Raw genomic sequence first — 27,079 nt, 5'->3', positions numbered from 1 at the left:
TCCACATATTGGGTAGATAAGGTTTCAGCCAGGATCTCACTATGTAGCCTGGCTGTCTTGGGACTCACTATGTAGAACAGGCTGGCCTCAAACTCAAGAGGTCCATGGATTAAAGGCATATGCCTCCCCATACGTAGCTGGCATGACCTTCAGGCCAAAAAAGTAGAGGAGGGTTTTACCCAGAATGAAATAAGAGTGTATGACCTGGGGGGCTGGAGAGAGGGCTGAGGTTGAGAACACCAGCTGCTCTTCCAAAGGACACAGGTTTGCCTCTCAGCACCCACACTTCAGCCCCAGATCTGACACCCTCTTCTGGCCTGTGCGGGCACCAGGCATGCACACGGCACACAGACATACATGCAGACAGAACACCCATATATATAAAATAAAAAATTCAAAATACATACTACATTTTTTCCTTGGTGTTGTTTTTTTTTTTTTGGGGGGGGGGCAGGGCTTCTCTGTGTAGCCCTGGCTGTCCTGGAACTTGCTCTGTAGACCAGGCTGGCCTTGAACTCAGAGATCTACCTGCCTCTGCCTCCTGACTACTGGGATTAAAGAAGGCATGCGCCACCACCGACTGACTAAATTTAAAAATATTTTAAACAAGAGTGCATGACAATGAATATTCAGTAACTGTGAACTCTTTGTCGTGCTATAATAGTACTCTGTGGAAAATGGAAACATGGGTTGTGTTAATTTATTCATCTAGCACAGTGGTTCTCAACCTGTGGGTCGTAACCCCTTTGGAGGTTGAAAGACCCTTTCACCAGGGGTCACCTAAGACCACCGGAAAACACAGATAATTGTTTCATAACAGCAGCAAAATTACAGTTATGTAGTAGCAACAAAGTAATGTTATGGTTGGGGGTCACCGTAACATGGGGAACTGTATTAAAGGGTCACGGCACTAGGAAGGCTGAGAACCACTGATCTACGCAGCAATACATCCTGAAGACTATTACTAAAGCGTCTTCAGCCTGGCACGGTGGTGCACAAGACGATCATCCCATCTCTGGGAGGGAGAGACACGATCTTGAGTTTGAGGCCAGCATATGCTACACATAAGACTGGTTTGTTTTTTTTAAAAAAAAAGAAAAAAAAAATCTTTGACCAGGAGTTCAGTTCATAGTCAATCTCAGGTTCACAGTGAGTTTGAGGATAGCCTTGTCTAGTTGAGACTCTGCCTCAAAAATAAAACAAAATAACATCAGGAAACCTGATTTTTGACGGTTTAGGTATGCATGTCACTTATTGCTGTGATCCTCCTGCCTCTGCCTCTCAAGTGCTGGGACCATCGGCACAGACCACTGTGTCCGGCTTCACAGCAGTTTTAAATATTGAGAGATCTTCTTAGGTTCACTTAATCTCAGAAATTTACAGTTCTCTTGATCTAATTATCATGGATGCTGGCTAGCACCATACCCAACATGAGTGTGGATGCAATGTTGTTTATGAAATCGTAAATGAGATTTTATTTAAAATGCAAAGAAGAAAAAGAACATGCATTTCTTATAGAGTGTAAATTTGTCAAAGAGTTATGAATAGGTTGTGAATCTCGGAGGAAAACAGAAATCTGCACTGGAGAATGTGGAAGACAGGGACTTGGGAAGGTCCCTCCAGCCTGCTGGAGACCTCCAGTGTTTATGGGCACAGTACCAGTCCCCAAACAGCAACATCAGGTGAGTCTGTGACCAGATACCTTAGCCTAAGAGTCTACAACTCTCAGAGAACTTCCTTTTGTGTCCACAAAGAAAAGGGCCTGGGGCGGAAAGAAGGAAAGTTAGAGGTGTCCCTGGGAGCAGCAACAAGGAGAAACTAAACAATCTTCGTGTCAACACGTCCACTTCAGGATCGCTTTGGCAACTCCCTTCCAAAGTATACCGCCGTAGGGCACCATCGAAGAAGGCCTGGGAGAGCAGAATGGGCGGCTGGCTGGCATCAATCACATCTTGGGGAAGCTGGCCAGGCTGGTGATGCCACAGGCGTTGTTTTTATTCCGAGCCAAGAGAACATATCCTTTGTTTCCCCAGCTTTCTCCCCAGCTGCAGAACCAAGTGAGAAAAATGCTCAGCATCATAATCTATACAGTCCTTAAACACTTGCTGTATTGTGCTAGGCACTGATAATTAAAAAAAAATGAGTAAGTTGGGCATGCTGCCCAGGTTAGTGTTAACTGTCAACTCAACAGAATCTAGAATCAGTCGGGAGATGGACCTCTGGGAAGTATCCCGATTATGTTCATCGATGTGGGAGAACTATTCCTGGACAGGCCCTGGTCTGTATAAAATGGAGAGATGGAGCCAAACACTAGCATGCGTCCACCATCCTCAGCTCTCTGTCCCCGACTGCGGCTGTGATGTGACAGCGGCTTCAGGCCCTGCTGCTGAGACTCCCCTGCCCTGATGGACGGTGCCCTGGAACTGTGAAATTCGCCTTTTCGTCCTTGGGTCACTTTGTCAGAATATTTTATCACAGCAACAGAAGAAGCTAAGACAGGTCTTAAAGATACTAGAGATTGCTGGGTGCAGTGGCAGAGGCAGGAGGATCTCTGTGAGTTTCCATCCAACAGGGCCTATGCAATAAGACCCTGTCTCCAGAAGAGGAGGAGAAGTGAAGAGGAAAACATGATGTAAGAGGGGGTATTTGAGGCTGGACCTGAAGGATGAGTAGACTTTGCATCTGTGGGAATGGGAAGAAGTTGGAAGGGTATGAACTTGATGACAGATGGGGAAGCGAGATGTGTTATGACAATGTGGCTAAAAACCAGGGTAGAAGACAAACTGAAGTGGGAGACCGATCTGGAGAGGTGGGTTAAGATACGGTTGAGGGGCTGGAGAGATGGCTCAGAGGTTAAGAGCACTGACTGCTCTTCCAGAGGTCCTGAGTTCAATTCCCAGCAACCACATGGTGGCTCACAACCATCTGTAATGAGATCTGGCGCCCTCTTCTGGCCTGCAGTCATACATGCTGTATACATAATAAATAAATAAATCTTTAAAAAAAAAAAAAAGATAAGGTTGAAAAGTGCAGAGCTCAAGGCTAACCTGAGCTACAGGAGACCCTGTAGGTCTCAAGAAATCAAAACCAATCAACCAACCAGAGACATCAGGCTGAGCGCTCTCTACTGGAAACCTAAGGGCTTTCCCTGTGGCAGGAGAGCTTTGGAGTAACTGGTGAGATGAAAGAGACTGCTGGGAGCGAACTGGTCTCTGCCGCTAAGTCTCTGCGACCGGGCTGCAAGGCCACTGACACAGCCTTTGCCCGTCCGTTTGTGTGCAGCCGAGCATCTGCACAGGAGCAGCTGAGCATCATCTGCACAGGAGCAGCCGAGCATCATCTGCACAGGAGCAGCCGAGCATCATCTGCACAGGAGCAGCTGAGCATCATCTGCACAGGAGCAGCCGAGCATCTGCACAGGAGCAGCTGAGCATCATCTGCACAGGAGCAGCTGACCAGCACGGACTGTGACGCTCTTGTCCGTCCATCACGTTAGTTTTGTGATTCTGAGCCAGATAGAAAGGCTGGGAAGCTGGAGGTGCGGCTTGTGATCACAAAGGGGATTAAATGGCAGACACAGCGCTCTGACTGTTACCTGTTTTTGATTATCCAATGCTTGCTTCCCTTCTGGACGCCATAGCCCACCACCAACACTGCGTGGTTCACATTATCACCGTTGCAATTTTCATCATAGTACACACCTACGAAACAAACTATGGATGAGGCTCTCTGCAACCTGAGGGGCCGGCCCTGTGTGGTCCCTGTCTCAGGCAGGGTTTACAGCTGAGGCACCCCGCGGTAACCATGAAAACTGAGCACTCAAGCATCCCGGGGCCATGCCCGCACCCTAGGAGAGGGGCTCTACAGGAAGAGGGTCTCACCTCTGCTGTAAAACTGGAAAGACGGCAAGCTGGCGTCGATGGACACAGAGATGGGGCCCACCCGGGCCACTGCTCTCTTCAGGGCCTTCTCGTCCCCCACAGGAATCTCTCTGTACCCTCTGCATTTAGCTGCCTTTGCTGTTGGGTTGTACATACAACTTTGATCCTGGGGGAAAACCAAAGGTGGAAGAGGACTACAGTTAATCAGCTGCCAATAGGTGCGTAAGCAAGTCGACCGATTAGAGGTAATGGGGCAGTCTTTGGGTCTGACCATGTTAGAAAGCCAGGTTTTGCACACTTCTAAACCCAGCAATCAAGAGACCAAGGCACGAGGATTGCCAAGGCCAGCCCGGGCTACACAGTAGGATTCTGTCTCAAAAACAAAAAGTCGGAAACAGCCGGGCATTGGTGGCGCACGCCTTTAATCCCAGCACTCGGGAGGCAGAGGCAGGCGGATCTCTGTGAGTTCGAGGCCAGCCTGGGCTACCAAGTGAGTTCCAGGAAAGGCGCAAAGCTACACAGAGAAACCCTGTCTCGAAAAACCAAAAAAAAAAAAAAAAAGTCGGGGGTGGGGGTGGGGTGGGGGAGGTCAAGTGGTTTCCTGCTTTCTTGCGCTCACAAAAATCAACTCCCAAAGAACAAGACTTTTTCTTAATCACTGAGCCATTTCTCCAGCCCCTTACCATCAGCAGCATCTTCTTTCTCTTATTGAGACTGTGTACCATGTAGTCTAGGCTGGCCTTGAACTCACTGCACAGCCATACAGCAATGACCTTAAACTCCTGACCTTCTGGCCTCTACCTCCATGTGTTGGGAACAGAAGCATGTCCTGCCTCTCCCAACTTGAGAGACTGTTTTTACTAATGCAGGATATAGAAAGATTTTTCAAATAAGAGGTTTTTTTTCAATGCAAATTATCTTCTGCCTGTGTAGTTTAAGCCTCAGGGAGCGGGACGGACCCACTGCTCTGTGGGGAGTTTGCCAACACCAAGCCCAGCTCAGAAGAGGGCCTTGACCCTCTGTACACAACTCAGGGATGCGAGCATGAGGTAAGGAGTTTTAGCTGGAGACAGAAGTAAGTACATAACATGACGTGAAAATAAATTCAAAACTAAGTAATTTGGCCTGTGAACTTCCAAGGGCAAGCATGCTTTGCCAGCCTCACCAACGATATAAGGTCTTGTTAAGGCGAGATGCTCTTTATGGCAACGTTTCTCCTACATACTAAACCTTTAACACCCCCAGGTTGTATCTATGAGAACACTATCTTACACCACAAGTCCTGCCAGCATTTGGAGTGCTGGTCTACGGTCACAGTGACTTGCTGCCTGAATTTCTCAAAACCTGTTTGCTCTCTGTCCTGTCATTCCGGTGTTCAATTTCTCAGGTCAACAAGACACAGGTGTGTGGCACATCCTGCGATCTCAGCATGGTACAAGAGGATCACAAACCCCAGTAAGCCTGGTGCTACCTGAGCAAAAAAAAAAAGGAAGGAAGGAAGAGGGAAAAAGAGAAGAGCTTGTGCAAGTGAAATATACCATCTATAAATGAGGTGTCTTGTGAATGGACTCAAGACTATCAGGGCTTGGCATGGCACAAACTTTGACCCACCACTCAGGAGGCAGAGCGGGATCTGCTGTGTGCCCAGGCCAGTTTGGACTACAATCTCAAAACAAACAAATAAACAAACAAAAAAGCCAACCAACCCCAGGATAGAAAAAAAAAAAAAAAAAAAAACCTCAACAAATTGATTAATATAGTGCTGGGCAAATCACGCAAGCCAGGCTGGAAGGAGAGGACTCAGGTCTGGTTCCTAGCAGCCACGTGGTGGTTCACAGCATCTGTAACTCCAGAGGTTCCAGAGGATCCAATGTCCTTCTAACCTCAGGGCACCAGGCACACACATGATATATATATATATTCAGGCAAAACACTCATACACATAAAATAAAAACTTGCATCTTCTAAAAAGATGCAAGTTGTCAATTGTTAAGTGACTTAATTATTAGTTTTTTAGTTTATACTTTTCTCAAATGTATCCTTTAATTGGTGAGTGGGAAGTATGTTAAGTAATGTTAGTAAATTAACAGGCAACAGACTAGACTCTCTAGAGTGTCCCTTCTTCTTTACTATTTTATTTTGGTTTTTGGTGTTTTGTCCCATCCTCCTGATAGAGGAGCTCATGTAGCTCAGGCCGGCTACAGAGTCACCATGTAGGAGGACCTGGAACTCCTCATCCTCCTGCCTCCGCCTCCCATGTGCTGAAATTACAGGCATACCCACCAGGGAAATCTACTGGTGACGATGTGACTGAATCAGTGGGGTTTCTTACATACTGCAGGTGGGAGTATAATTTTTGGCAAACAGTTTGACATTATATAGTAAATTTCAAGACACAAGTGCCTTTAAACTCAGGTGATTCTGTTCCAAAGTAACATTCCATATTATAAAAGTCTCACATGAGCACATGGGAAACTCTTGCCAAATAAGCCTGACAATTAGAATTTGATCCCCAGGGCCCACGGTGGAAGGGGAGAGAGAATCCAGGAAGCTTTTCTGTGGCCTTCACATGTGTAAGATAGCACAGCCCATCTGCACATACGAACATGCACCATGTACACAAATACACACAGTAACACATTTTAAAAAACCTTAGTTTTGCTATAGACTGCAGTATGAATTTGAGTATGTTGTGATATCTCTTTAAATATCAAGGATAAGCCAACCTTTTAAGAAAATACACTGAGCACACACCTTAGCAGATAGTTGCCAACATTTTGATCACACTGAAACTCGCGGTTCCTCTTTCAGAAGTCCATATCACAAAGAATACTATTGCCTATCAACTCCAACTACATTAAAAATTCCACGAGCTAGAGAGATGGCTCAAAGTTTTCCTACACTATGGAAATTTTGCCTTTCTATGGCAGTTCTATTAAGAAAGCAGGATAGCCATGTGTGGAACCCAGGCCTGTGATCCCAGCACTTGGAAGGTCAAGGCCAAAGGAGTTCAGGGTCATCCTCAGCTACATAGTAAGTTCAAGGCCAACATGGACTACATGAGATCTTGTCTCAACAAAAAGGAGGGGGGGGCTAGGATACCTAGTTGTGACTAGCTTGGGTTACACAGTAAGATATTGTCTCAAAATTAAAAAAAAAAAAAAAAAAAAAGGGAAAGGAAATAAAGAGGGAGGGAGAGGAAGGGAGGGAGGAAGAAAGGAAGGAAGGAGGGAGGGAGGGAGGAAGAAAGGAAGGAAGGGAGGGAGGGAGGAAGAAAGGAAGGAAGGAGGGAGGGAGGAAGAAAGGAAGGAAGGAAGGAAAGGGGAGGGGAGGGGAGGGGGAGGGGAGGAGAAAAGAAGAAGGAACGAACAGAAAGCAGGACACAGTAACAGAAAACAAAGTGATGCTGAGCAGAGCCGGTACAGGGCTCCACACCGCGGTGGGCGCAGTCTCACCTGGCCCACATAGGGATAAGCATCCTCAGAGTCAATGCCCCCATTCGTCTGCACATATCGGAAGGCAGTGGTCATATAGCCTCCTCCACAGCCGTAATTCTCAGACACACAATCCACCAGATTCTGAGGACTCAGAGTCAGGAGTTTGCCTGTCTTCTTCTTGAGCTGGCCCTCCAGGGCACCCGCAGAGCTAAAGGCCCAACAGGAACCACACTCACCCTGAGAGACACAGAAAACGGTCAGTCATCACGGTTCACATGGGGGTGGGGCATCTCTCTACCAGCTTAAAAACATCCCAAGCAGTTTATGAATTCAACACTGCCTTTGTTGTGAGGCCTTGCTATCATTCCCATTGATAACAACTGCAATCACTGTTTCCTTTAACTGAAGTCAAGTACAGAACTTTATGGCTAAATTTGTTACTCAACTTCTCTGTGCCTGTTTCCTTACCTTTAAAAATGAGAATAAGTTGGGTTTGCTGGGACACACCTGTATGTCTATCACTTGAGAGCCAGAGGCAGGAGGAACAGGAGTTCAAGGTCAGGCTCAGCCATATACTGAGTTGGAGACCAGCCAGGGCAACATGAGAGCTTGTCTCATTTCAAAAGAACAGAAAAAGGATGCCGGGCGGTGGTGGCCCACACCTTTAATCCCAGCACTCAGGAGGCAGAGGCAGGCGGATCTCTGTGAGTTCGAGGCCAGCCTGGTCTATAGAGCGAGATCCAGGACAGGCACCAAAACTACACAGAGAAACCCTGTCTCGAAAACAAAACAAAACAAAAAACAAACAAACAAGGACAGAAAAGGGAGTGAGGGAGTGATACGATAGCTGATGGACTGGCTCTCGTGAGCACTGGGAGCCTTCATTTACAAGTAAACCGCGGAAGCTCCCTGTGCACAGTCATCGCTCAGAAACTGTCAGCTGTTGTCAACGTTTGCTCTCCTGGATTGTAGGATTTTCTTTCCCCCAGATTTACTATTTTTTAAGAATGAGAATTTCTTGAGGAAGTAGTCTTGAATCTTTACCAGGTAGCCAGCTAGCGTTGGCATTGCTTGGTTCTAGGAGAGGGGTGGTATTTGCTGAATTAATGTTCATCAGTTGTTCATCTTACTGACGACACAACCCTGTGCTGTTAAGTTCCTAGAGAAACTGAGATTCTCCTGCAGAAAATAATCTAATATTGTAAAAACCTTTTGGGGGGGAAGATTCTCTGTCCTAGTAATTACAATTTCAGAATTTATTTTGCACAAATATTTCTACATGAGCACAAAAATGTATGCATAAGGTGCTTGTGGTAACACTGTAAGTTTTTAAAAGTAGAAAAACCCTGAATGTACAAAATAAGCGAGGAGTTAAATAATAGGATATGCTATATTCCTGTAGTCTGAGATACACCACATTCAGGCCAGACTACCCACACACACAATTCGGAAGCACCTGATTTTTGACCGGAGTAACGTATCCTTTTTTTCGATAGTCGATGGAGTCTGGGGCCCGGCCTTCCCACTCTGGGATGTAGAGAGTGTCGTTACTGCGGGAGTGAGAGGGTGGTAACCTGAGTCCAGTCATCTTCTGAACCACTTCTTCACTGGTCTGAGACAAAAGAGGAGGCCAAGCATTAGCAGGGACCAGGATAGAGTGGGTGGACCTGGATCTGAGAGGCAACTCACCATGTCTCCCAAGTGATTCATGGCCAGTTCATATGTATGGACACCGAGAGAGGCCTCAAGATTATGGATGGAAATATGCTTCAAGTTTTTTTCCCAAATTAGACGCCGTGAGACTTCATCCACCTAAATAGAATAGTCAATAAATTCGTAGACTGTGCAGTTAGACAGGTAGGCTTTAGGAGGAAAGATGCACCGTAACCAGAAAGCTTACAATCTAGCTGGGGAATCTAAAGAGTGCACACACAAAAACACACGTGAAGGTCTAGAGAGAGCGTAGAGCAACAACATTACTGTGAGAAGTACCCCAGAAGAGCGTTCCCACATTCCCACTGCACAGCCACAACTGGGTCCTGGGCTCAGTGCTATTCCCGCGCCACCCTCCCAGCTAACCATCTGTAAAGCGGACCGAGGGACTGAAGCATAAGACAAAGGCCAGCTGGAGAGTTAGGGGACAGCGCCTGCTTTGCTCGGGGTAAAGCACTGTGTTTTGATCGAAGGGAATCTAGACGCTAAAGCAGAGGCCTCAGGTCCCAGCCCTCCCGTGTGTCCCCTTGCAGGTCCCCGGCACCTTGCTGTTATACTGCTTCCTGTGGGTCTTCTTCCATAGCTCCCACTGGGTATCCAGCATTTCCTCGGGGTAGAGAGCAAAGCTCAACACGGGTAGCAGCAGAAACCTGAACACCCACATCCTGTGAAAGGAATAATTAGGGGAGACTTCTACAGCAGGATGTTCATAGGCTAAGTCAGCCTGTGGATGTGGAAATGATGGCAGACACATTATCAGGAAGGTGACTTTTAACCTTTTAGGAGCTATAAAAATAAGTTCCTTCTACCAGCAAATTACACACACATGCACTAATCCTAAGGGATCCATAAACCCAAAAGAACTACACACACACACACACACACACACACACACACACACACACACACACACACACACAAACTTACTTTTCTTGATTTTAGAGACATGGTCTTGCTTTGTAAGTCTTTAAGTCTTGGCTAGCCTTGAGGTCACTATGTTGACCAGAATGGCTTTGAATTCAAAGATCTGTGCCCCACCCCACCCCCTTCCATCCGGTGCTGGGATTAGAGGCATGAGCTACTATGCCCAGCCCAAGAATCCCTTCTTTTAAACTATGAGGCTGGCAAACTTGGCTGTACGTGGAAAGTGGACAAGGAATTGCAGGCCATTTTCATAAAGCAATAATGGGCAGAAGCTGGGGGGGGGGGTTGCTGGAACATCTGATTTCAATTACTGCAACTCAAGGCTGTTCCACCAACATCGCACACACTGCAGACAACCGGAGTGGGTAACTGGGAAAGGCTCGGCACCACTATCCGTGTCCCCAGGAAGGGTGCACACCGAGCCGTGGGAAGGTGGTTAGAGGTCTAGCTTTCTTCGTGGCACCCTTCCTTCTTTGCCTACACCCAGATCTTGCCAGCAGAGAACAGGACTAATTTGGCAGTATTTATCCATGATGCATTCACGGTGTCTTCATTTGCCTTATCCATTTCTTCTTTCTCACCCCCTCCCTCTTTAGGCAGGAAACGGCTCTAATCCTAACCAGATGCCATGTTTTTTTTTTCTTCCCCAAACACTGACGTGGCTGTTTCCCAGGACAAAAGCGTCAGATGCACAAGAGGAAACTGCAGGACAGAAGGACACTATTCTGTACTGACCAAGCTTACAGTTCACAGCTTTGCAGGAATTTGCTCTGGTTTCATTCATTTCTTGCACTGGCTGAATTGCAAATTCTTAAGTTTGAAAACCATTTCCTGTCTCCAGCACATCATATGACCTGTACAACGCTGACAACACTTTTATGTACTTTTTGCAAAGCAACAAATATCCAGCAGGTATTTAATAACTGGGGTGCTGCAGGCTTGGAGGTGGCCGTTAACTAGTCCTCTTCCTCAGGAGTCAGTTAACCCTGTAGTTAAGCAGAATCCAGAAAGAATCCACTTCTGAAGCAGGCTCACAGAATCCTCCTTTGCTTTTACCAACAACCACATACTCATTCACATACACAACCATACACAGAATCTTTAAGATTTCCAGACAGACTTTAGGCAGAAAATGAACTAAAGATTCTGTTTTTATTCAGGGAACTGGAGTTACTTAATCCCTAACTCACTATATCCTTTCTCTTCTTAAAATAAGGTAACTGGCAGGAATGAGATGCTAAAAGATCCACAAATTAAAAAAACGTTACCTGCTGTTGAGAATCTGATGTCTAGGCTCCTTTCAGACGAGAAGTGTAGCTACTGTGAGCAGAAGACTAAGGGTGCTAGATTTATTCCATCAGGATTGCGGAAGTCAACTCCAGCGGTGGCTGGAAAATTTGGATAAGGGAGGGAGGCGGGGATAGGATGAGAAGGGGGGTTAGGGAGGAAGGATGAACAACATTTACATCTGCACCACGTTCCCGAGAGCTGATAAGTGTTTACTTTCATCTTGGGGGTAAAAAATAAGACAGCACATTATTCAAATTGAGGCTTTGGTGAGGACATGAAAGGACAGAGCCCTAGCTGTCTCCACCCTTTCTCAAAATGTCTAATTGGAGAACTCCATCTTTTTTTATCCTTTCAGCCATGGCCCGCCCCTTTACCCGGAACCATGTTCAACTTTGTCAGATCCTCTTCTGAGATGACAGGGGGCACAGAGTGGTCTGTGTGCACATGGGGGGGGGGGGGACACCAAAGGCTAGAAAAGAGTAATACATGGCATCTAGGGCTCCAATTTAAACATTTTAAAAGTTTTTGTGACTACTGGCTAGTGCTACTGCTTCTGGGCAGGGAACAGCTGTCCTAACGCATTATGGCTGTGCAGAAAGTCAGGGTGAAATGGTTTAAAAATGGCCAGAAAGTTGAGGGCATGTGGTGGTGCAGGCACTCAGGAAGCTAAAGGAAAAATCACAGCTGGCTGTGGGCACACCTTTAGCCCTGGCACAGGGCAGCAGGGGCAGGTGTTCTCTGTGAGGTCTAGGCCAGACCAGTCTACAGAGTGAGTCTGAAGCCAGCCAGGGTTATACAGTGATATGCTGTCTCTAAATAAGTAAGAGTAGATTCACAAGTTCAAGCCTAGCCTACGTAATTTAGTGAGATCCTGTCTAAAACTAAAAAGCTACAAAAGAGGATCGAGAACATAACTCAGTGGTGGTGTGCTTGCCTAACATTATGAGGCCCGAGGCTCAATGCCCAACATAGCATTAAGGAAAGAAAGCAAGCGACCCAATATAGCAGCTAGTCACTGACAATGAATCAACACTAGTGGGCTGGAGGACACACACGTGACCCCACTGCTCAACTCTCAGATGGTAGGGTATGATGAGTAGTGCATCTCCATCACTCACATCCCCAATGAGGTCCAGTCACAAGATCATCTCAAATGCTTCCCCAAAATCCATGCTTGTGGCAGATCACAAGATTCTAGCTCAGCCAACCACAACCCTAAACTCATTTTTTCCCCATAAACAGATGTGAGGAATGAGAAAATGAAGGATCCCGGAATATAAAGGATATTACCACAAATCTAGATTCAGTTTCTAGCTGTCTTCCTCACACAGACCCCCAATTCTAGAGCCCAGGCTTGCCTTTGGATTTCAAGAGGTACCAATGAGCCATGCATGGAGAGGGAGCCCAGATCCACATTTGAACAGGTTCAAGTTCACAATCCCCATATCTCCTTTTAATAGGGAAAATGTACTGGGGAAAAGACATCCAGATGTCCCCTAGTGGCTTCAATATCCAGCTCTTCCCAGGCACTTGTAAGAGCTTAGACAACCCCCACCCCCAGAGTGTCTACTGTAGACTTTACTCACCATGTGTCAGGGTCAGGAGGGGAAGAGAGTGAGGAACAGGGTTCTGAGTGATCGGGGCCCATGACCTCTAATTCCCAAAATCAAGACTCAACTACGTTTTACCCTTGTGTGTTTGGAGCCCAACTATGGAGTCTTTGAGTTGCATGTCTGTTACTTATGGACTGGAATGGGATGAGGAAGCCGCAATCAAGATCACACAACACGATAAACTTTATAAAAGAAAAAATACTTTGTTTTAAAATCTTTGCTACATGTCATTATTTCTGCCACTGTAAGGCTTAGCACAGATGGCCAACAAGAAAACAACAATCAAAAATAAAACCCTGAAGGAAAAGCAGAACACACCCCTCAGAGTAGCTTCTCCCCCCCACCCCTTCTTCAAAGCCCTGTAACAACTGTACATTATAGTTCCGATCACATTGAAAAACAAGTTGATTATTAAAAAACAAATATTTCATTGGAAACTCAACTTTTTGGTTCTGTACTTGTGATATAAATATATATGTATACTGTATGTGTGCACATAGAATAAAAAAATAGCCTCCTTTCTCCACTCTACTGCCTAGCACCAGCCTGGAGACAGACGGAGGGAAATTTAGTACGTAACATTCCCTCGGCCTCTCCATCTGGGTTCCTTATCCCCTATGAATACACTTAATAGATCTTTTCCATATTAGTATAATCTTTCACTCAGATATGGACAGAAGCCAGTTAAAAAAAAAAAAAAAGACGGCTGATATATGAGACGCACCTGAGGACGGTAAAGGGTGAAAGCAGTAGCTTGTATCTGCATTTCTATGGCTGTGATTATCAAGTGACCCTGTGGGGATTTGAGTCCAGGACCCAACTAACACGTAGACTCACATTCATGCTCCAAAGCAAAACCCAAATCCAAGTTCGGAGAGGGAGCCCAGAACGGCAGACTTCAGGAAGACCAAAGCGTCGTTTTGACAACGGGACGCAGGGGCCAGTGCAGATGGCCTTTCTATCTGGTTTATACCCTGTCAGTGAGGACTTTCACTCAGACAGCTAATCCAAGAAGTTGAGTTTCCACGCAGAAATAACCTCTCCAGAACACATGTGTGACTCTGACAGGAAATGCAGCATTAGCCTACGGGCAAGTCTGGGGTTTCGGACAGTGTTTTATCTGGCCAGCCTATTTTGGTAGTATCTGCAGATCTTCCACGTAAGTTGAGAGCACCAAAGAGCAGGAGTAATCCAGCTTGACCACTGAATGTGTTTCCTAAGAGACCAACCCTGTCAACAGAAGAGTGTATGTTGGTCTATAGTTCCATTTTGGCCGGCATGGGTTTAAGTGCAGCAAAGACTTAATTTAAATACTCTTTGGCTGCAACACTAAATACAAAAATACCTGGAAAAATTGACTTCTTGGGACTCTTTGAAGAGCAAGGAGAAAGACAAGAAAATCTGGGACAAACTCTGCATATACTCCCTAATAGGGAGAAAGAACAAAACAGAGACGCTCAAACACATGGACGGACAGACGGGGACACACACACACACACACACACACACACACACACACACTCACACCTCACACACATTCATGCTCTTCCATGCTTCTTTCCAGGGGACTGCTCACTTCCTAAAGCTCTACATATAGCTATCATATTTCAGGATCCTCAGTTACGAGGACATTTCTCTTCTCCTCCACTCTCTTCAGAATTTCTACCGAAACCTGCCACAGTATCCAAGGCCATTAGTGGCTGCCAGGTGCTTCCACTCTGCCCCTTGACTCCAGCACAGATCATTTCTGTGCCACTTCTAGGAAGAAGACACAAGGACAGGACCGCTAACCTCACCTGTCCTCGGATTTTCAGAGGACCCTAAACGCCTGGAATTCATTTCATTTCTTTCTATACATGTTACTTCAGAGTCAAGGGATGAAAGGGTACATATCAGGGGTGAGGGAAGGGAAGGGAGAGGAACTTTTATTCTGTTTACAAAAGATTTGCTTTTAAAAACAAACAGTGATTTCCCCCACCCTTATCCTCACCCCAACAGTTCTATTCTGAAAAGGGGGGAAACATTGTCAGGTCAGGAAACTCTTCATTGTTGTAGCTGTTGCTCTGCTCGCCCAGCATGGACAGCATCTCCTGAGGAGAGACAACGGTTAGCTCCGGGTCACACCCCCCATTCCTGTCCCCGCACCCACAACCCAGCACGGCTCTCACAGCCTCTGCCTGGTCTTCTCCCGTCCTCCTCCTAGAGCCCCTCTGCTTCCTTGTCTCTGTCCAGGAGTCTCAGTATCCTGTGCACTGGTGTTTGCCTCATGTGTGTCTGTGTGAGGGTGTTTGCCTCATGTGTGTCTGTGTGAGGGTGTTGGGACTCCTGGGGCTGGAGTTACAGACGGGGTGAGCTGCTATGTGGGTGCTGGGTCCTCTGGAAAAATCAGCCAGTACTCTCAACACCTGAACCATCTCTCCAGCCCCTCTTGATATTTTCAAAGGAAGAAAATACGCATGCCAACATTTCACCTACAGTCATATCTGAAATTTATCTAAGCACATTTGTCTCCAACCAAACCCCGTCTTGCCTTCTTTTCAGTCTGTTTTTGACTAGCTTATTCGGTCTAAGATTATCCCATTCAATCTTGCAGTCCCCTCGGGGGAAAACAGATATTTATAGCTATAATCAGTGTGTTCTATTTTATATATTTTTTAATTATCCTATTTAAATCCAAAGGTGCTTTGAGATGTGGATCTCTGTACACGAGCTAAAATAACTTTCTTCAGCATCTTTACATGGCTTCATACCAGTAACTTTGGTCTGATTAACGGGTGTGTTTATAATTAATAATGTCAATTACTGACATTCATCCCTACGCGTCCCGTCTGCCCTGTTATCTCATCTCACACCACCCCAACCAATACCACGAATGCTTCCCTCTCTCCCCTTCTGAAGTCTTTATGTGCTCACCTGAAAGACCTCAGGCTGGCTAGGTGGCTGTGCTGACGTCTGCTGGACATGTTGCTCACTGGAACTGGACCGATGGTGGGGCTGTTGGCCCTGCCACTGTGGCCAGACACTCACACCCTCTGCTGTCCGGGTCTGGAACTGTCCTGGAGTCTGTCCAGTCTCAGGAGCTAGAAATATAGTAAAGATAAACAGCTTGAATTTATTAATTTCAATGGAGGGAGAAACCAACACACAGCTACATAAGTCAGTCATTTTACACATGATACCTTGGTGATATTTTATTTGTGCTGAAATGTGATTTTATTTGTATGTTAATAAATAAAGTTGCCTGGGGGTCAGAGCTCATAGCAAGCCATTTAGCAGAAGTCTGGCAGTGGTAGCATACGCCCTTATTCCCAATCACATGACAGGCAGATCTCTGTGTGGTCAAGGATACAGCCAGCATGGAGACAGGCCTTTAATCTCAATACCAACCATAGAGACCTGGAGGTCTGTACAGACAGGCAGTGCCGAGGAGGTCATGTGGTTGGGTTTATAACCAATGAGAAGGCAGAACAGAAAGTCAATAAAAAGACACACAAGAAGTAGGTCTCTTTTGGAGGGGAAGGACAGCAATGAGAGGTAAGAAAGGCGTTTTAAGTCTCAGCTCTTAGCTACTGCTCTGACCTCTTGGGCTTTTAACTCTGCATTTGGCTCTGTGTTTCTTTTTCTTTTTCTTTTTTTTTTTTCCCCCGAGACAGGGTTTCTCTGTGTAGATTTGCGCCTTTCTTGGAACTCACTTGGTAGCCCAGGCTGGCATTGAACTCACAGAGATCTGCTGGCTCTGCGTCCCGAGTGCTGGGATTAAAGGCGTGCGCCACCAGCGCCCAGCTGGCTCTGTGTTTCTTATTTAATAAGACCGTTACATCTACAATACCTTCTGCTCTTCTATCTGCTAACTAATGCCTCAATTTCAAAGCCCAGTCTCAAATTAAGTTTCATTCCCTAAATAGCATTTCTAAAGAATTCTTTGCTCATTTAAATATGCATTTCATTAAGTATATGTGGTTTTGTAGTACTATTGTTGTAAATATTACAATAATTTATGTGGTTTTTATTACAGGTGTTCAAACAGTTTTCCTGCAGCAAGTTTTTATAAAGATTTGAAAAACTGATTACTGTTCTGTGTATGGTGCATGTGAGCGTATGGGCTGTGGCTCACGATGGTCAGAAGACAGTTTGGTGGAGTCAGCTTGCTCCTGTACATGGGTTCTGGAGACTGAACTCAGGTATCTAGGCTTCTGAGTAAAGCACTTTGCCCAATGGGCCATTTCCACATCCCCTGTGCAAAACTTTAAATTTCAAACAGCCTGGGAGCTTGCATTTCCTTATAATTAGCACATAAAGGACACAGGGAAACAATTCTAACTACCAAATCCTCTTTCTTTAGCAGTTGATTTTCCTGCTATCCTTCTCATCTGAACTTACGAAAGCTGGATCCACGGCTGGTGAGAGCAGGGTAGGCAGCAGTACCCTGTGACCCAGTGGGAGCGCCCGGGAGCGGCATAGCACTGAAGGAGGAGGAAGTCTGGAAGTTGCTCACACCAAATTGGGAAGAACGAGTCTTGGCTGGAGCCTGGGTGGGCACCTGATAACGAAAATGGGATACAGAATAAGGGAAATATTAATTGTGTACTTCATTTTTAGAAGACAATACTCATCAACCGCTATATTCTTCTGAACACAACTCATCACCTGTCCCTAACTGTACTTCTGACTAACTCCAAAGTCCTCCTCAAACTATTTTTTCAGGCAACTAAAAATACAAAAAGCAAAGAACTATACAGTTTAATAAAAATCATAGTAATTAGTTAATTAAGCTCACTAGGTCATGAAACAAGGAAAAAAAGACATTAAAGAGGAACAGGGCCTGGTTGATAAGAAGTATCAGTAGGGCTAGAGCAGACCTAAAATACATGAAAACACTGTACCAAAACCATTCTTATCTATAATGAACTCATACGTTTTTAAGTATCAACGGGCAGCATGTTATAAATTGCATGTGTGTGCATATCTAACATGCATGGGCAAGTACATGTGCACAAACGTAGCAGTCAGAGATCAATGAATGTGTCTTCCTCCGTTGTTCTCCACCTCGTGCATGTTGGTGGGTAAGGGGTGCCAAATACACTCATGTAGAGAAGCCAGATGTCAATGTTGGGGGTCTTCTTTTATTACTCTCTACCTTATCTTTCATTTTGTCTTTTGAGGCAGGGTTCCTCTGTGTAGACCAGGCTGGCCTAGAACTCAGAGACCCACCCACCTCTGCCTCTCGAGTGCTGGGATTAAAGGTGTGTGTGTCACCACCAGGCTTCCACCTTATTTTATGAGACTGGGTCTCTCACTGACCCTGGAGCTCACCCATCTGGCTAGACTAATTGGCTAGCAAGCTCTAGGGATCCAACTGTCTCCACTTTCCCAGTGCTGGGAAGATAGGTCTGTTCTATCACACATGATTTATTTATTTTAACATTTACTTAGTGTGCATTGGTATGCACACACATGTGAACACATGCATGTACGAGCATAGTGTCAGAAGATAACATGTAGGAGTGAGTTCTCTTTTCCCACTATGTGGGTCTTGGGGATTAAACACAGGCCACCAGGCTTGCAGGACAAGCACTTTCCAACAGAGTCTTCTCCCCAGTCTCAAAGTAGAGTTTTAGAAAAGAAAGACCACTGCATCATTCTACTCAGTCTGCACTCCATCTGTTCCAAGACTCTTTTCCTAAAAGAGCAGCCACTTTTCTTTTCACAGGAATGTATGTGTATTACAGAAGAACTTGGCAACAACTCTCTTTGGGAAGTTCACACCGTCCTCAGTCATGTCTTTTTGAGTGCTTCTCCTTTGCTCTTGAATTTCAGTTTAAATCTGTATTTTTTTTTAAATGTCTTTTTTTTTTTTCTTCGAGACAGGGTTTCTCTGTGTAGCTTTGAGCCTATCCTAGAATTCACTCTGTAGCCCAGGCTGGCTTCGAACTCACAGAGATCAGCCTGGCTCTGCCTCCCCAGTGCTGGGATTAAAGGCATGCACCACCACAGCCCGGCTAAATCTGTATTTAAAGTGTCTTTTAATAAAAACTCTAGATCTGCTTCAAAAAGAAACAAAATCAATTAGAAAAAAGAAACTGGAAAGACGCCTCATAATTAACCTCACCAGGAGAGACTCACGGCTAACACTTGGACAATGTCTTCCTGCTTTTATTCTCCATTGTAGTTTTTTCAGTTCTCATTCTGTCCTTCCTTTTTTGGAGAAGGTTTATCTCACTATGTGGCCCAGGCAGGTCTTAAATGCACCATCCTCCTGCCTCAGCCTCTTCTGTGTTGGGATTAAAGCTGTATACTGTCTCACTCAGTTGTACTGTTTATTGACTAAGAAACTAGTCATCGCCTCAACATTTTTTATGGAATCATAATTTCTTTTTTTTCCCCCTCTGGTTTTTTGAGACAGGGTCTCTCCTTTTGTAGACCAAGCTGGCCTCGAACTCAAAGAAATCTGCTTGCCTCTGCCTCCTGTGATTAAAGGTGTCTGCCACCACCACCTGCACGGAATCATAATTTCTGCAGATATTTGTAAACATCACAACTTTTAAAGTAACTCCTAGGAAGACAGCATATGCATCCTTGATCATATCAAGTCACTGAAAACTATGGTAGTGACTGTCTTCAACATTAATGCTCATCCTGGCCAATGGAGAAATGAATGACCTTCTGTGTATTTTTTACACAATAAGATATATATATATATGGAATAATTGTGGAGTCTGGTTTGAGTTTTCATTTTTTACTTTTCTAAAACATTATTTACACAACAGAAATAAGTCTAACATATTCACTATATATTATATGCATGGATACTATACCAAGATTGTTCACAAATAAACACTCAATGAATATAATTACTGATTTTCTACTTTGGTATTGTATTACACAGTCCTAAACAAAGACAAACTCATTGAATTTACTCTAAACAAGCCCAAGATCAAAGCTGTTCAAACTGTTCTGAATGAGCAGTTCTGACTTAAGATGAGTATGTGAAGACCATAGGCACTAAGAAGATTTTTGTAAGTATCTCTAGTATTTTAATTTTCTGGCTGCTCTCAACAAACATGTAAAGTGTGAGTAAGATCAAGAACAGGAATTGGAGAGAAGGCATCTAAGATGATAATAATAAATTTACCTGTAGGGAAAAAGACCCCAACAAACAAAAAAACAACATACAGGTCAGACAGGTCAGAGGCTTCACCTGGGCAGAGAAGCCTGGACGGGTACTAGGGGTCCAAGTTGGAGCTGATCCCTGGGGAGGGTTGGAGTGACGAGAAATCTGGGCCAACATCTGCCCTGCAGACGACGGTGGCTGGACAATGGTTACAGGAGGGGTCAGACCACTATTCCTAGGAGGAATAAATAGAGAGGTAAAGGATTAAAAGGTGACTATCAAAGAAGCTATGAACCAAAGGACAACCAAATTCTATCCCTAGATCCCTTTGATTTCCTTGGAGTTAAGGAAAACCTGATAAATTTGAAAAACATAAGAAAGACTGACAGTCACACAATGACCACACAGAGATGGAACCTACAACAAGGCAATAGAATAGGTGCAAAAACCAGGAGGAAAAAGCAGCTTCTCTGTCTCCCCCTAGGTCCATAAGTTCTACTGCTTTGTCTGACATGACCAGAGAAAGCAAGGGAAGAATGGCAGGTGGATTCAGCAGCTGAATCCGCAGAGCCCTGTCAAGCAGCACACACATATGGGCTCACCTGAAATTCTCTGCCGGCCGGGGGTTAGGAGGGAATGAGCTGCCCTGGGAGAACAGCTGTTGGGTGGCAGGGACAGTGCTGGAGGAGATGCCTTTACTCTGATCTGTGGACCAAAAGGAGTTGCGGGGGGCCATCAAGGGGCTGCAGTATATAGTTTAGAATTCCTCTTTACTCATGAAGCACGTAATGTAAGTGGAAGGATGCTGGACGACCACTGACTGGGCAGCAGCAGTCCATCATGGTGATCAAGTCAGACTGTAAAGGGTCTGCAGGAGAAAGCTGTACCTGCACTGATGGTGGGATAGATCTCTGAAAACCTTGGGTCTCTGTCCTGGGCAAAAAGACCATCTGACTTCTCTAGGGGCTTGCTGTGTTCTGCTCCTGGAGTTGCCACAGCCTGGACAGAAACCTAGGGAATAAAATAATGAAATCAATCAATAAATGGTTAATGTGGCAACTCAATAACATTCAATTTCATATAAAACACATTCTCACTGGTACTGGGAGTTTTTAAGATTGGTTGGTTGGTTGGTTGGTTGGTTGGTTGGTTTTTTTGAGACAGGGTTTCTCTGTGTAGTTTTGGTGCCTGTCCTGGATCTCTCTGTAGACCAGGCTGGCCTCAAACTCACAGAGATCCGCCTGCCTCTGCCTCCCAAATGCTGGGATTAAAGGCATGCACTACCACTGGCCAGCTTTATTTTTATTTATGTGTATGTATATATACATGAATATAGTGCCTCCAGAGGTCAGAGGCATCAGACCTGGAACTCAAGTTACAGGTGGTTGTGAGCCACCCACTGTGGTAATAGGAACGGAACTTGGGTCTTCTGCAAAAGCAGTACTCCCTTAACCACTAAGCCAGGCGGCCAGCTTCAAGATACATTTTAAAGAAATGTTCACTGTCCTCTTACAGAAAAAGACACACACACACCTGGGAAGGGTTATAGCTGGCCAGCCCATCTCTTCCTGGTACCATATCCAATTCTGTTTGCTGCTGAGGCTGCTGCTGAGGCTGCTGCTGCCTGTATGTCAAAAGTCAGTGTGGAAAGCAATAGGGAAAACAGATTTTTAACAAAGAATTTGGAGAAAAGGCCTTGAAAAACATAAACCACATGTAGCAACAATAAAAATATGACTGCACATCACCACATTCTGGCTAGTGATTGCTTAAAACCTAATTACTTCACCATTTCTTACCTGGATGCCAGCTGCCCTGTACTCATCTCTAGGGATAAATTGCTTGTAGGACCTAGCTGTGACCTCTGGATTGTGTTAGATAGTGTAGGCCGTGGTTCCTGGCTAGAGTTCCTAGGAAAATAAAGTAGACAAGAACACAGAAAGGAGAAACAAGGAATGACTCAATACAATAAATTCCATATTATCGACCTGTGAGGGAAGGCAATCACCAACGGATCTTTACAAAGTGCAGTCCCATAGGTGCAAGCCAATGACCTTGGGTTCAGTAAAACCAATTATGCTATGAACAACATAGTACTAACTAAAACTATGCCCTAAAAAACACAGGCTCATTCTGATTTTTTTATTTGTTGTTGTTTTGAAACAGGGTTTCACGTAGCCCAGGCTAGCTTAAACTCAGAGTACGGTGATCACCTGCTTCTACCTCCAAGGACTGCGATTGCAAACATGCACCCCCCCACCACATTCAGTCTATGAGGGACGGGGTCAAGCTGAGGGTCACATGCTGATGGGCACTCCACCAGCGGAGCGACAGCCCAGCATCACATGCTTTCTAACTCTCAAGTACTGGACACTTGGGTACTGTGAAGACGTGTGTGCCCACGCACTGTTTCATTTTATTTATTTGTTGTGTAGCTTTGGAGTCTGTCCTGGAACTTCCTTTGTAGACCAGGCTAGCCTGGAACTCACAGAGATCCGCCTGGCTCTGCCTCCCAAGGGCTGGGATTAAAGTTGTGTGCCATCACTGCCCAGCTTACTGTGTTTTTAAATTTGTAAGTAAAAACTGAAACGAATGTAAACATTAAAACAATTTGATACAGGGTATCTCTATGTATCCCTGACCATCCTGGAACTCTCTAGGTCAGTGGTTCTCAAACTTTCTAATGTTATGACCCTTTATTACAGTTCCTCATGTTGTGGTGACCTCAACCATAAAATTATTTTTGTTGTTACTTCATAACTGTAATTTTGTGACTTATACATTGTAATGTAAATATTTGATATGTAACCCCTGTGAAAGGGTCATTTGACCCCTAGGGTCAACTTAGTCTACTTAGAGTAAACCACTACTCTAAGTAGACTAGGTTGGCCTCAAACTCACAGAGATCCACTTGTGCACCATTATACCCTGCTAAAAATTGGATCTTTAAAAAATAAGTTCAAGCCAGGCATGGTGGTGCTCATCTTTAATCCTAGCACTTGGAGGTCTGCAGAGGTAGGGGGATTTCTGTGAGTTTGAGGCCAGCCTGGTCTGCATAGTGAGTTCAAAGACAACCAGGCCTATGCAGCATTCTTATGTTATATAAAACTAGTGTAGGAATATTTATGCTTCATTCTGAACAGCTAGAAAGTAGAAATAATCCAATGTCCATCAATTAATAAGTAGAATGGGCTCTCTGTATAGTATACATCACCCCAACCAAGAAGCTATCTGTAACAGATATTCACTTGGAAAAGAAAAATCAGTTTTCTCCAATGAAGTCTCACTAAGGTGTATTAACCACACTTCACTTCAAAGTAGGACCCCCGTCTATGAGTAGCTGGCCAACATAAAGTGTACTCAGTGGTATTTTGTAGAATTTTTGTCTCATATTGTTCTGACCATTTTTTGTCTTATTCATCTTTTGCTATATATTTTGATTTGTGTGTGTGTGTGTGCGCGCGTGCGTGCACGTGTGTGTGTGTGTGTGTGTGTGTGCGCGCGTGCGTGCACGTGTGTGTGTGTGTGTGTGTGTGTGTGTGCGTGTGTGTGTGTGTGTGTTGAGAGAGAGAAAGAAAGGGCATGGAGTTGGGTAGGTGGGGAGAATCTGGAAGGAGCTGGGGGGAGTGTGATCAGAATATAATATATAAAAATTTTAAACAAAAAAAAGCAATGTCCATAAAATGGAGTATTAATTCACAGCACCAACAATAAAATGAGGTACTAATATATACTACTACATGGCTCCCCCCAGGAACCAGTGAGACCACTCACAAAGGAACCATTATGTGATTGACATATCTCTAAAATAAGCAGATTTATAGAGATAGTAAATTAGATGTTTAAGACTTCACAGGAAAGGGGAGAATGGACAATTTTAGTGGGCTCAGGGTTTGAGTAGGGATGAAAATGTTCTGAAAATAGATGGTTCTAAGAGTTGCACAACTGTGTAAAAGACTACAAACAGTGCCTGAGTAATGGGTGGGATATATGGCCTGTGCAATGTATTTCAATACAACTTTTTAAAAAGCTGAGAGCTAGAGGCTAGAGAGATGGCTCAGTGGTTAAGAGCACTTCCTGTTCTTGCAAATGACCCAGGTTCAGTTCCCAGTACCTATGTGGCTTCTCACCACTGTCTCCAACTCTTAGTTCCAAGGAATTTGATCTCCTTCTTCTGATCTCTGAGAACATCAGACACATATGTAGTGCACAGAAATAGATGTAGGCAAAACACTCATAATAAAGCCGAAAGCTTGGGATGGTGGTGCATACCTGTAATCCTAGACTCATGAGGCAAAAGAATAATGACAGCTGTGAGTTCAAGTCCAGCCTGGTCTACCTAATGAGTTTAAGATCATTCAGGACTACCTAGAGGCCTTGTCTCAAAAAACTCAAACCAAGCCGGACTAATAACAAAAAGCAAGCTCAAAGATTAATCAAATAGAAATAAAAGAGTGTGATGTGACTATGCTCTGCAGTAAGCCTTGATCCATAGATAAACTTTAATCCATCACCTATTTTATATAAAAATTACAGGAACACAGCCATGTACCTGTTTTCATACCACAACAGCAGAGGTGAGGAGTTGCTATGAAGACCATATGGTCAAGACAAGGCTGAAATATTTACTATCCTGTCCTTCATAGAAAAGTTTGCCAAACTTTCCTCTAGACGAAAATCCTCCTAGACTAGGGTACAACATTGGTGGGTAACAAAATCCTGGAGCCAAGTGGAGCACACCTTTAACCCCAGAACTCAGGGAGGTGGGTGGGTATCTGTGAATTCAAGGCCAGCCTGGACTGCAAACAGAGTCCCAGATCAGCCAGGACTACATACCAAGACCCTGCCTCAAAAACAAACAAATACAAAACCCTTCCCCAAAATCCTGAGGTTGGAAACAGTTCAGTGGTACAGGACTTTGCCTACTTTCTGCAAATCCCCTGGTTTGACCATCAGCAGCACACTAAGTCAATTCAGTAATTAAGAAAAAGTGAATAAAATTTGGATAATTGAAATGAGAATCCGTCTATCTCAAGCACTAATCTGTAAAGTGCCGTTTATTTTTATTTGCAGTCTCTCACAGAAGGAAAGCAGTTCACTGAGTACACTGCAGCAGGCAGGCAGCAGGTATAGGCACTGCCCACAGCATCAACTCTGCTGCTTACTAAAACTTACTCTGCTGTGAGCCAGGGAGATGGCTTGGTGGGAAAAGGTGCTTTCCCAGGCTGACAACCTGAGTTCCAAGCCTGGGACCCACTTGGTAAAAGGAGGGGACCTCTGATGTTCGTACATGCTCTGTTACATGCCAGAGTGATAGACACAAATTAGTAAGTAGATGTCAACAGCAAACACAACTGACCTTACCCTCTACCTCAACTATACCAAATCCTATAGAAAGCTGTTAAACGAGGAATCTCAAACTGATGGTATTTTATAAGTCAAAATTGAAGAGAAAGAGATAGCTTGATAAGGCTAAGACTTGCCCTGTCGTACCCCCCACCCCAGCACAGGCATGGCCACACGAGAAATACCCCAACATGAGAAAAAGAGAGAGGAGTACATACTTCACATTGGTGTTGGTACAGATGATGTACTCAATCTCATCTGAGTAAGGGTTTTGGAAAGTGAAGGAGCTGGTTCTCATCCAGAGCCATTCCCGGTTCTTGGATCGGAATCGGAACATGACAGAGAGCACCTGGCCTTTTAATTTCACCACCTGCAAGGGTTGCCATCCATCAGTGGACTTGGAAGAGCAAGTGAAGCAGTAGCCTTCCAATTGCACCCTCAGGACCCTTGTGCTGCTGCCTCGGAAGCACCAGGCTTTCAACGTCCAAAAGTGGGGGAGGAAATGAAGGGGACAGAGGTGTCAGGTATCTTCCCACAGCTGCAGACTGTTGACTGTACAGTCAAGGGGAGCACTGAAGAGACGTCTCCGTGTTTCCCTTCACACTGCAGACACACCAGATGAACTGGCCTTGCAAGTCTGTACCAGGAACTCCAGTTTGGTGACACCAAATACATTTTACACAGTACTTATCAATCCCAGCTATTCTACCCAAAACTTGAGAATTCTGGTTTCCACAAAAGCCCTACAGGAAGCCTGAGTTTTGTTAATGTTTTATCTATCCTGCTCAGATAGAACAGAAGACAATCTTCTAGTTCACCATTTCTAATAACAGAGAATACTAGCAACTAATGTTATTTTATTAGGTGTCAAATGCTGGGCTATGTGTGCCTTATGGCATTACCTTATTTAACCTTCCCACAAGCTTCCACCTTTAAGTATTCTTCTACCCACTGTATGAGTAAGATAACTAACTTGTAAAATATAAAGAATAGTTAGCCAGGCAGTGGTGGCACACGCCTTTAATCCCAGCACTCGGGAGGCAGAGCCAGGCGGATCTCTGTGAGTTTGAGGCCAGCCTGGGCTACAGAGTGAGCTACAGGAAAGGCACAAAGCTACAGAGAGAAACCCTGTCTCAAAAAAAATAAAAAAGAAAAAGAAAAAGAAGAAGAAGGAGGAGGAGGAGGAGGAGGAGGAGGAGGAGGAGGAGGAGAAGAAGAGTTATATAAAGCTATGTCCATTATTTTCACCAAGTATTTACAGGAGCTCAGGCCTGAAAATTCCAACTAGTTACAAGTGAGTTAACTTAAAGTTATCTATAAAAGAGTTCTGAGGAAACTTTCCTGCTACGATCTAAGGTCAGTGAAGACAATTTTTTGGATACAGTTAGTTGACTAGAAGACATTAACTAGCTAAAGCCCTGCTTGAACTTTATCTAGTTTCAAAGTATTATCATTTTCTACTTCTTAAAATATAAGCTCAGTATAAAGAAAAGTATAGTACCCAGCACAGTATTCAAATGAACAATAATCAGTAAGTATCTAGAATAAACATAAGGAATTGATCAAAATATGTACTCAGACCCAACCAGGAAACACATCACCTGTTGAAAGCTGTCTCTTAGAAGTTGCTGATCTTCAGGGTGACAGAATTCTACAATATTCTTTCCCAAGAGCTCCTAGGAGAGAGAGAAGTAAAACATGTACTTCTTATGGTCACCTAACGTTTCTGTCAGCTAGAGATGTGAATGTTATTTCTTTTCTTCA

The 27,079-nt window shown here is 44.6% G+C and overlaps 2 protein-coding genes across 4 annotated transcripts in view; both read right to left on the bottom strand.

The window, feature by feature from the left end:
* Positions 1 to 1,448: 1,448 nt before the first annotated feature.
* On the bottom strand, positions 1,449 to 12,892 carry Ctsk (cathepsin K). The gene is made up of 8 exons (XM_006982543.4): positions 11,224 to 12,892; positions 9,576 to 9,696; positions 9,008 to 9,130; positions 8,775 to 8,930; positions 7,337 to 7,555; positions 3,882 to 4,047; positions 3,596 to 3,701; positions 1,449 to 2,045 (listed from the first exon to the last, which is right to left on the bottom strand). The coding sequence occupies exons 2-8, from the start codon at positions 9,693 to 9,695 to the stop codon at positions 1,946 to 1,948; spliced, it is 990 nt and encodes a 329-aa protein (XP_006982605.1). The 5' UTR covers position 9,696; positions 11,224 to 12,892; the 3' UTR covers positions 1,449 to 1,945.
* Positions 12,893 to 13,038: 146 nt separating this feature from the next.
* Arnt (aryl hydrocarbon receptor nuclear translocator) overlaps positions 13,039 to 27,079 on the bottom strand; it is an 81,675-nt gene continuing 67,634 nt past the window's right edge. For all 3 annotated transcript variants that reach the window (XM_016001096.3, XM_006982541.4, XM_006982542.4), the window contains 10 exons: positions 26,917 to 26,991; positions 25,534 to 25,685; positions 21,769 to 21,879; positions 21,503 to 21,593; positions 20,857 to 20,980; positions 20,572 to 20,674; positions 20,057 to 20,204; positions 17,239 to 17,398; positions 15,772 to 15,938; positions 13,039 to 14,948 (listed from right to left, as the gene is read on the bottom strand). In XM_016001096.3, the coding sequence (XP_015856582.1) occupies positions 14,859 to 14,948; positions 15,772 to 15,938; positions 17,239 to 17,398; positions 20,057 to 20,204; positions 20,572 to 20,674; positions 20,857 to 20,980; positions 21,503 to 21,593; positions 21,769 to 21,879; positions 25,534 to 25,685; positions 26,917 to 26,991 (1,221 nt within the window). In that variant the 3' untranslated portion in view covers positions 13,039 to 14,858. The remainder of the gene's footprint in view (positions 14,949 to 15,771; positions 15,939 to 17,238; positions 17,399 to 20,056; positions 20,205 to 20,571; positions 20,675 to 20,856; positions 20,981 to 21,502; positions 21,594 to 21,768; positions 21,880 to 25,533; positions 25,686 to 26,916; positions 26,992 to 27,079) is intronic.

Source organism: Peromyscus maniculatus, chromosome 6, assembly GCF_049852395.1.
Source record: "Peromyscus maniculatus bairdii isolate BWxNUB_F1_BW_parent chromosome 6, HU_Pman_BW_mat_3.1, whole genome shotgun sequence".
NCBI classification, from domain to species: domain Eukaryota; kingdom Metazoa; phylum Chordata; class Mammalia; order Rodentia; family Cricetidae; genus Peromyscus; species Peromyscus maniculatus.
Note: the sequence above shows the minus strand (reverse complement) of the source record. Positions and strands in the feature narration are given on the sequence as shown.

Bases quoted from the DNA above. Each gene is read 5' to 3' on its own strand.
- Ctsk (XM_006982543.4), bottom strand. From the start codon at position 9,695: ATGTGGGTGTTCAGGTTTCTGCTGCTACCCGTGTTGAGCTTTGCTCTC. The intron at 3,702-3,881 runs GTGAGACCCTCT...TTTGTTTCGTAG, and splicing joins TTTCCAGTTTTACAGCAGAG to GTGTGTACTATGATGAAAAT. The intron at 2,046-3,595 runs GTAACAGTCAGA...TTGGTTCTGCAG, and splicing joins CATTGGATAATCAAAAACAG to CTGGGGAGAAAGCTGGGGAA.